The sequence below is a fragment of the Cornus florida genome, unplaced genomic scaffold (genome assembly GCF_030987335.1).
Source record: "Cornus florida cultivar Cherokee Brave unplaced genomic scaffold, ASM3098733v1 CherokeeBrave_3.0.0_Hap2_Chr11, whole genome shotgun sequence".
Lineage (NCBI taxonomy): Eukaryota > Viridiplantae > Streptophyta > Magnoliopsida > Cornales > Cornaceae > Cornus > Cornus florida.
In genome coordinates this window covers 108,890,109-108,901,171 of record NW_026775581.1, presented here as the reverse complement: position 1 = coordinate 108,901,171, position 11,063 = coordinate 108,890,109, and the positions used below count along the sequence as shown (strand labels likewise).

Sequence of the window (11,063 nt, the reverse complement as noted above, 5' to 3'; positions counted from 1 at the left end):
TTAAAAAAAAAATCTTTGAGATTCATAGTGGATATGATATGATCAACTTGTTGATTATTGAGAATATTACGATCTTTTATTATGCAGGAAAAGATAAAAATAAAAATACCACAATTTTAGGAATTTGTTTAATCTAAGTAGATATATGTATTTTTCTTCAAATATTCAGTCTAGATTGTGTCTTTAGCCACCGGGATGCAATCCTATCACATCTCAAGACCATATATATTTGTAAATTTATACAATTTTGGGGCAGACTCTAGTAATGAAACACACGGTTATAACTTCAATCTCCTCCTCCATCAGAATGGTGACTATTTGGTGTACAAAAATTGACATAGTCCCATATTGGGTCTCATTTTGATACATCAAAATAGTATCATTTTAATGCATGATATTGTTTTACCTCCTATGTGATGGGCTCCACAACCATTGTCTCGAAGTTGGCTGACAATTATCTCAATAAAAAAAATTTGTTATGTTCTTGATGAATTGGGGAAGAAAAAAAAAAATTAAATACGCAAATGATGATGTTATTTTTGAGATAAATTACACGTGATAATAATTGTTGGGAACACACAACTTAGGTTATTTTATAATATTTATTTTCTCAACATATTGTAAGATTTTTGGCGACAATTTCACTGTATATAGTTGACCTTTTACCACGTCTATATTTTAGCGCCAGTAAAAATATACTCATTACGTCATGGTTGAGAGCCTCTGAGATTGGAGAGAGATGACACTGGCCGTTGATGGGCTTTCTTCCAAGACAACTTGATAACCGTCGCCGAAATTGTCCATTCCTTGGGCCAAGAGTTGCCAAAAGAGCCCACCTCCAAGTGGGCCCCCACTTTTAGCGCAATCGTATATGGCATCGTATATATGCCCATAATACTCATCCCTCACCCCCACACTGTATCCTGCTGTCTTTGAAGACTTGCCGAACTCACCCAGCATGAGTGGCTTTCTCAGCACTGAGCCCGAGTCTCGGATATGGGCTTGGATCCATTTATCTACAAAATCAACTTGGGTCTCATTGTTTGAGCCTGGTAACCTGCCATAATACAACTGTATTTATAAGTCAATGCATTTATACATAAACAATTGAGTGATTAAGGAGTAGATATGGGATGAGCCGAGCCCGACACACTCATACCATTGGTCGGGATAGAGATGAATAGTGGCAAAATCTACTCCGGGGATTTGATTATTGGAAATGAAGTCAGTCCCAACTGTATAACCACCAGGATTGTCCTGCTTCCTTGATTCCCCATAAAATCCTTCAAGCCCAACTTCTAGGAGATGATTTTTATCAATGGATTTCACATGCCCAGCCATTTCCCTGATCCAATCCTGTACCATAATTTCAATTATATTAACCCGACCCATTAATATATATGTGTGTACGCGCGCACGCAAGAGACAAGTGTAAACTAGAAATATGGTATTGAAAAGAAAATAAAAAATTATCATGTGGAAGAAGTCTACATTTTAGTAACTTATAATGACATAAAAACGCAATTGTGTAAGTTCGATTTTTGAATCTTGTAGATTTTACGTCGAGTCTCACAAATCTAAGAATTGAAATTGTACAGTCTTGATTGCACTTAACATTTATCGTATAACATCATTTTGGAAATTCGATCGATAATGTTAAAAGAGACGTTACATTGAAGTGGCAATGTTGATTGATAGATATTAGATGCCTACACGAAAGGTTAAGACACTGTAAGGTTTGCTGAAATTACACTGCACTGGAGAAAAAGAAATACAATAATTGTGGTACGAAACAATATGATGTTCTTTTTCAAGGTTTGTTAGTTGTTATTGTACCATAATTTACTCCCCCACCACCCACTCAGAGAAAGTTGAAAAAGAAATGGTATTTTGATGATAGCAATCAATCCAACTTTCATTTGGAATCCATGTGAAAAAGTACAATATGGGTTAAAAAACAAATGATATATCATATACAAACAAACTCAAAACAAATACCATGTTTTTCTAGGTTGGTTATACGTTATTACGGTACTTATTATCTTTCTTTTCTCATCGATGTTAGTAAAGTAGTAGTAGTCTATTTTGTGATAATGGGGAAGTCCATTTCTACAAGAAAGAGAAGCACTGGAGCAGTACCCCACATATTAATTTGACATTGATATATTTTATCTCAATTATGACATGTCAAAAACAAATAAAGGGGATGTGTGTGTGTGTGTGTGTGTGTCTATATATATATGTATGTATATGTATGTGTGTTACAGTGTGCGTATATATAATATATCATCCTCACTTTTATTAACCACTCGCCTCTCTTAATTTATCTCTCATCCTAAACTAATTCTATACAATGCCTATTCCCAAACGAAATTTATTGCTATATATATATATATACACACACACACACACATATAGATATGCCAAATATACATACAAATATATAGAGAGAGGGAGGAAGACCTGAACAGCATTTCCTGATAGGTCAGATTGGCAACGAGGTTCGTTCATTAGCTCCCATGCCAAAATGGTGGGGTCATCTTTATACGCCGCTCCAGTTATTGAGTTGATTCTTGTGAGCACGGTCTGCATATATGTACTTCAATTAATTTTTCGATTACAAAAATTAATTTACTTAAAAGAATATCACATCTATAAGATATGTATATATATATGAATATATTATATAGCAGAAATTAAATTAACTAACTTTCTAGTGAAAATTATATAGACTAAAAAAAAAAAATCAAGTGGCAGTGAGCGGTGTCTATATATATATATATATATATTTACGGACAAAAAAAAATGGCCGGGTGTCTGAATATTCGGTGGATGACAAACGTACATAACACATCAAAGGAAAACAGATGTGAATTGAAAGTTCTAATTAACATATATTGAACAGAAACACTGTAGTATAAAGGGTTGAAACTAAAAAGAAATTAATGAGTGCATAAATTAAGGGAAATTAATAATATGTATAAGTTGTTAATTAAGCATTAAAAACAGAGAAAATTAAGAAGAAAGGTATATATATATATATATATATATATATTGCCTTGACATGGTTTTTATAGTATCCTTTGACAACGGAATTGGTGTAAAAATCATCATCATTGTTCAATGTCTGGCCACGATCTCTTGCCCACTGGACATACTGTTTTCTTCCTCCAAAATCGTTATAGTTATTCACCAAGCTCAGTATAAGATAAACTCCATTTTTTCCAGCTTCTGAAATCACAAAATCCAATCCCTGAAATTTCACAATCATCACCAATTAATCCATATAAATCCATAATTAATTATATATACAATTTTCTAGAGCATGCAACTGAAAAATTAATTACATGTACAATTTAATATTAATATAATAAATAGAAAAATCTAAAAAATTAATTACGTACCTTGAACATGTCCTCATTGTAGGAACCAGGAAAGGACTGTAAGGGTTTGTAACCGCCATCACTGAAAGCCCAAGTTCTGGCAACATGCATGCCATACTCGGTGGCCTGTTGAAAAGTGGTTGTCACCTTCACATTTGTGGATGGATCAGATGCCATATACATCAACCAGTAAGCATTGAAGCCATTCAGATATAAAGGCCTCCCATTCAGCACGAATTGCGTACCGCTTGTTCCAACAAAGCTACCCTCATCTGGAGAAGCTCTTGCATGTCTATATTTAACCAGTTGGAAGATAACCAGAAGAGCCAAGAAAATCAACCTCTTCCCCGACATCGATATATATATATATATATAGTTGAAGAATAATTTTGCAAAGATGATATATATGAGTGTACGTTGTTCACTAAGCTAGTGCTTATGACAAGTAACGTTTTAGTTTAGTAGGTTATAACTCAAGAATATATATATCGAGAGAGAGAGAGAGATGTAGCTAGATTAGATATGTATTTTGCTTAATTACTCTCTCGTGGGTTTATATAGAAGACGGGGGTTCCCTCTTCATTGACTTTTCATTCATTTTTGCTCCATTAAATATATATCAATTCGTTTCAAACTTTTTACATCCACCTAAGAAGAGTACATTTTAATTACACGACTTGTTTCGTGATCAACTACCTGCCTTAAAATGATTGGCAACAGCATGAGTTGTGACTTGAATTTTGATTAAAATTTCTGAATTAACCATAAAAAAAATAGTCTAAAAATGAAGCACTATAAAATAGATATAATTATTGCTTATTTGAAAAGCATTAAAAAAAAAAATTATACCTTCATAAATCCCAACAAAATGACAAAAAATCCCGCAAATAAAAAATATATATCAAACATGTTTGTTAATTAAAGAAACTAGTATTGGTTGTTTGGATTAGATAGTGAGATTGAAGTTATATTATCATTACATAAATTACAAATGATATAAAATATAAAGGATTCCGAATTTAGAACTGGTATGGAAAATCGCTCGAATTAAATAGCATTTGATTTTCTTTTTGAAATTGAAAAGTAATACTCATTGGTAATTTTCCCTAAATTATAAATGATTTAATATTCAAATGAGAAAAAAAAAAAAAATGAATTCGAAATAAAAAGAAAAAGAAAATCCAATAAATGAGCTTGGTTAGGCTGTTATTGATGCTAGTTTAATGACAAATGAACATAATATTAGGAGGAATTTAATGCTTGTTTATTATACAGATGACTTGTATTGTTTATCAAGAGTGCATTAATAATTTGGATACATATTGTATCAACATTTATTAAGGATTTTTTTTCTTTCCTTTGGTAATTAGTTGTTAGGCATATTTAATAATGCATAAAATCTCACTCCTTCATTTTCAATTCCAAACCGCCCATTTGATGAACATAAGTTAAAGCAACATAAGTGTTTTGATCAAAATCTCAATAAATAGGAAAATTGTATCAGTAATCCAAAAAATATATATATATATATTATTCAATATTACTCCACTTCAATTTCCCATAAACTTAAGGGTAGGTTTAATTATTTATTTTAATATTCACGCTCCAAGCATTTCACTTAATTTTTTATTTTTAAAAAATGACATAATTGTTTTTCAAAATACATTCAAACTTCACAATTCTTTTTTTTTTTATAATAAAAATAAAATAAAAAGAGAGGACACTTGCACTTTATTTTCGAGGGGTAATCTGTTTTTTTCATATACTAAAACTCAAATAACATGAAATTGGAGAAAAGTGAAACGCAAGTACACTTCCTTTGGCCCGTTCGGCTATTACTTTTGTTTCGTGATTTTTGCATTTGTTAGTGTATTGTAGCGAAACAAAAATACGAAGCATGTTTGTTGTCATTTGAATAATACCGAATCGATTCCAAAATTGAGGCCAAAATCGGAAGTATCAAAATGATGTTTTTGTTTACTTCCGCATTGTAACAAAATATTGTACTGCTCATTTTTATTCTTTTTTTCTTTTTTTATAAAACAACATTTTTAACTAGCCATTTAAATTTTCAAACTTACAATACTTTTTACCAATCACGCTTTCATGTTTTTGCTTCTAAAAATCTTATAATGAATTTACGTTACCAAATAAGTTTCAAAATAATGTTAAACACACTCTAAAACATATATATTACTTCTGCTTCGAGTCAAAACAAAAAGACAAAGCAACTGTAACTCAAGACATTGTCACCTTCCGTATGCTAGAATTATTAAATAATTAATACGACCTCCAAAATCTTTAACAAAGATAAACCTTAAAACTAAAACTATACATTTTCAAACCCATGTAACCGTATAATAATAAGCGTGACCTTCAAAGTTCTCAAGACGTTATTTTTCCAGTAAAGACTATTATTGAGATGTTAATTATGCTTTAAATAATATAATTTGTTTAAACTATATTTATTGCACTTAAACAAAAAAACAAAAAAAAAATTACAGATATTAAAAATTTATTAATATAATGAACAGTAATAATTTAACGCTTTAGATTAATGTTAATATTAAAATAAAATGATAAGATAACCAAAGCACACAACCAATGAAATCGGAGTTCTACAAAAAAGACTCAACTAAATGAGTGTCAACAAATTTGACTGAAATTTGATATAAGTAATATACACGTACTCAACACACTCAAATCTACTGCTATTAGTTGCTGACACTCACATGACACTTTCATAAATGTATTTTTTATTTTATTTTCCGATAAATACTCACACACTCGGAAATATTTGCTATGAATCAAACCGAACTCATCGTATCATTGACGGACTAGTGCTCGCCCACCCAGAAAAAACACAAAGCTCCTTGAAGAATGGCACAGCCTATCATCAAAGAGTTGCTTTACCCATCATAAGAAATTCATAAATGTATTTTTTTTTTTTTTCCGATAAATATTCACACACACACGTAAATATTTGCTATGAATCAAACCGAACTCAACGTATCATTGATCGACAGACTAGTGCTCGCCCACCCAGAAAAAAACATAAAGCTCCTTGAAGAATGGCACAAACCATCATCAAAAAGTTGCTTTACCCATCATCAGAAATTCATAAATGTATTTTTTATTTATTTTTCCGATAAATACTCACACACACTCGTAAATATTTACTATGAATCAAACCGAACTCATCGTATCATTGATTGACAGACTAGCGCTCGCCCACCCAGAAAAAACATAAAGCTCCTTGAAGAATGGCACAGCCCATCATCAAAAAGTTGCTTTACCCATCATCAGAAACTGCTGTCCCGATCATCATACTGAAAGGTACATGAAACTGAAAGTGAGAGATAAGTATTAAGAACAGACCATATCTAATGGACACAACACAACACAACAGTATTTTGTGTTGTATAATGTTAGCATCAGAAACCTTGTACAACTATAAAGCATCCTAACCGTTCTCATCAATACTTCGTCACTATGCAAGTTGATCGATTAATCTCATCACCTCAGAAAAATAAAATAAAAATAATAAGAAAACAATAAAATAAGAATAAGGATAGTTCAAATTTTTAATTAACACGATTTATCAGTATCATTCCCAATAGTCACACCTGAAATTATTGAATGGTCCTTAATATATTACAACGAAACTTGAATATTAGTTTTGATTGGACTGGATCATTAATTGATAGATGATTGGGAATCATTTAACAATTTATAATCACGAGTGCTGATAATCCTTCTAATTAAAGAACTGTTGCTCTCCCACTAACAAATCGTTTCCCAGTTTGCATATTTGATTTTTTCAGTCTTTGAATTTAATTTGCAAATTCTCAAATTTATAATAATTTTCCATATCTTAAATAATAGAAAACTATATGTGACATTTATTATATATAACAATAAACGAAAATCGATCCAATGAGTATTTCTAGAAAACAGTAGAACTGAAAGTGAACTTATAATTTAGGAAAGCTTGTCATGTTATTCTCTCCTTCGTATTGATTTTTTTTTTTTTTTTGGCAAAAAAGCATAAAACCGTCCTCAATTATTAAAAACCAGCATTTTATCGGGCGCAAATTCTCTCCATGGCACCTCTCACTGGAGGGTAGCCATTGCAGATCCAATGACTGGGATGAAGCCAACTCAGCCACAATTGCCTTGTCACTGCCTACTAAGCACCAATTCAGCACTAAAGTATGAAAGTTACTTTCTTTTATCATGTACGAATATTATATACAAAATTGATACCATCTACGAATACTGTATACAAAATTAACTTATATGTGGGACCCACATTATTTTTTACTTTTCATCTTCTCTTCTCTTCGCTTCTCCCTTCTCTGGTTCGTCTCCTCCCTTCTCTCTAGTTCAAAGGTTTCGTCTTCCGGTATCGTATTTTACTTCTTTTTTACTTTCGTTTTCTCCCTTCTCTCTGGTTCGTTTTCTCCCTTCTCTCTGGTTCAGAGACCATATCGTATTTTCCTGTTGGCGTTTTCCCTTTGTTTTGTTTAATACCAGTTCATGGATTAAATTGAGCACGGCAATGAGTCATGCCAAAATAATGCTTGCACAATAATTTATAGATCAGATTAAAAATATATATGATAGCGAATAAGCTCAATTTATTGATGATTATTAATAAATTTGAAGTATTATTAATTTTTTTATTTTTTATTAATTGTATTCAAATAAACAATTTTTTTATGATATTGGTGGTCAGAGTCTTTTAACCTATTAAGAGTATCTTATTATCACAGAAGTCTAACTTCTTATCATTTTATTTAAATCATTTAGTTATACATAATTTTTCATTGGAGTTAAATGAAGTATTGAGGGAAATTAAAATTTTAATGACTCATGGATTTTAATCATAGAGTTAACTGAATATTACCAGTACATTTATCATATTTGTGAATGTATTTTGGAATTCCAATCCCAAAACGACATTTATTTTGGGAAGCAAATAAATGACACATATTTTGAACATAACAACATAATATTTTACAAATAAGTGTTAACAGTTTACTATATAAACCACCATATCTTTTACCTAACATCTTCACATAATTTTAAGTAATAGAGTAATATAATGCATATCCACACATTCATACAATTTTCCAACATGTAGCGCCACTTATATGAAAATGTCATACAAAATATATTTTAACATATTTCAAGTAAATCTCATATAGGAAAATCATTTAAAATGGGAAGCAAATAAATAACACATTTTTTAAGATAACAATAACATTTTACAAATAGGTGTCAACAATTTAATATATAAACCATCACATTTTTTATCTAACATCTTCATATGATTTTATGTGATAAAGTAATATAATGCATATCCACACATTCATACACTTTTTTAATATGTGGCACCACTTATATGAACATGTCATACAAAATATATCATAACATATTTCAAGTGAACCTCATATAAGAAAATCATTTAAAATGAGAAGCAAATAAATGACACATCTTTTATACATAACAACATAATTTTTTTACAAATAGGTGTCAACGGTTTAATAAATAAACCATCATATCTTTTACCTAACATCTTCACATGATTTTAAGTGATGGAGTAATATAATGCATATCCATACATTCATACACTTTTCCAACATGTGGCACCACTTATATGAAAATGTCACACAAAATATATCCTAACATATTCCAAGTGAACCTCATATAGGAAAATCATTTAAAATGAGAAGCAAATAAATGACACATCTTTTGAACATAACAACATAACATTTTACAAACATGTGTCAATAGTTTAATATATAAATCATCACATCTTTTACCTGGCATTTTTACATGATTTTATGTAATAGAGTAATATAATACATATACACACATTCATACACTTTTCCAAAATATGACACCACTTATATGAACATATATGTCATACAAAATATATCGTAACATACTTCAAGTTAACACCATATAGGAAAATTATTCAAAATGAGAAACAAATAAATGACATATTTTTTATACATAACAACATAACTTTTTACAAACAGATGTCAACAGCTACATATATAAACCATCACATCTTTTACCTAACATCTTCACATGATTTTAAGTGATAGAGTAATATAATACATATCCACACATTCATATACTTTTCCAATATGTGGCACTGATGAGCGCTGAATATTACATATTCGAGCCCCTAAATATACGTAAGTTAAGGCCTTAAGTGATACTTAGATCCATTGTTAGACTGATTTATGTTTATTGTGTGTTTATAGGTACTTTTCCAGATAAACGGTTAAAACCGGGATGTTATGATGAAAAGACGCTGATATCGAAGTTTACAGAGTTGTTGCCGGTCATTCAAAGCAAGCCGAGAACTAAAATGGTGAAGTTTAGAAGAATGCAAGTCCCAAAGCTAGAGCCTAAGTCCTGAGGCTCGAGCCTTACAAGAAGAAAAAGAAGAAAATCAACAAGGCTTTTGTAATACCCTAGTTTTAAAAAGGATAAAAGTGAAATTTTATTATTTATTTTATTGTTTTTGGGTGCTTATGTGGTTAGGTGATTGTTGATTTTCATGATGTGTTTTGAATTGAATTAAATTGTTTGTTTTAAGTATTTTATTATTTATTGAGTTGATTGTTTTATTTAATTAAATTACTTGATAAAGGGTATTTTTTTTATGCTAATTGTATTTTTTATTTTTGGAATTTCTTGTTTTATTTGTTAAGGATTTATTAGTTATTTTAATGGAATAAATGGAATTAATTGAATTTTCATTAGTATTGTTAATTATAATAATAATATTAAGGTTTTGGTATTTTTATGGGCTTGCCGACATAATTAATTAGGTTTTAAGTTTAGGATTTTATTGACTTAGGATTTGGAATTAGTTATAAATATATAATTTATACGTCTCTAGGGTTTGAGAACCCTATTCACGATAGCAATTAGGGTTTTGGCCAAGGATTGTTGGCCGGACCAAGGAGGAAGGTTAAGGGATGTTTGTGGGTTAAACCAAGAGTGGCAGAGGAGGTTCAATGGAACTAAGGTCGCTGGAAAAACCTAGGAAGAAGACAGTGAAAGGTTTCAGATTGAAACTTTAAAGAGGCAAGTTTTCTTCTTTCTCCTTCCCTTTGGCTTGTGTTCTGTACACCTAGATAATCTCTAGGGATTAATTGGACATTAATTTAACCATGCATGACTATTATATGTTAAGTTTGATTATCTGTTATCCGTGAAATTTATCTGTAATGATTGTATCATGTATGGTTGCATCGTCTCTGTTTTAGAGTAAAAAGGTCGTCACTGTTTTAATATGGTATTGAGTTTGACTGCTATAAATGAAGGTTTAAATTAATACTAGATGAGATTTAAAACCTTTAAAAATTTAAATTAGAGGAAGAACAGAGGGGTTGGAATGGAACTGTTGTTGCAAATTAATTTCAGTTTAGTTCCTTAAGCATGTTTCAGTTTAGTAGCAAATTTAATTCAAATTTAAATTCCTGTAATTGATTCCAATGATTGTAATGAACTAATGGGATGCTACTGGGTGTTAATTAGACTCCTAAGTTCAATTTTAAAATCCAACAGAGTGATAGGAATAAGCCGGTGAAGGAGCAGAGAAGCTGAAACGGAGCAGAACGGAAAGAAGGCTCACAAGGGGGAAGAGAGCTGGCT

The 11,063-nt window shown here is 30.7% G+C and overlaps 1 protein-coding gene across 1 annotated transcript; it reads right to left on the bottom strand.

The window, feature by feature from the left end:
- Positions 1-525: 525 nt before the first annotated feature.
- Positions 526-3,877, bottom strand: LOC132285599 (mannan endo-1,4-beta-mannosidase 4-like). Its single transcript, XM_059787789.1, has 5 exons — positions 3,405-3,877; positions 3,059-3,253; positions 2,464-2,586; positions 1,160-1,356; positions 526-1,057 (listed from the first exon to the last, which is right to left on the bottom strand). The coding sequence occupies exons 1-5, from the start codon at positions 3,735-3,737 to the stop codon at positions 703-705; spliced, it is 1,203 nt and encodes a 400-aa protein (XP_059643772.1). The 5' UTR covers positions 3,738-3,877; the 3' UTR covers positions 526-702.
- Between the last annotated feature and the right edge of the window lie 7,186 nt (positions 3,878-11,063).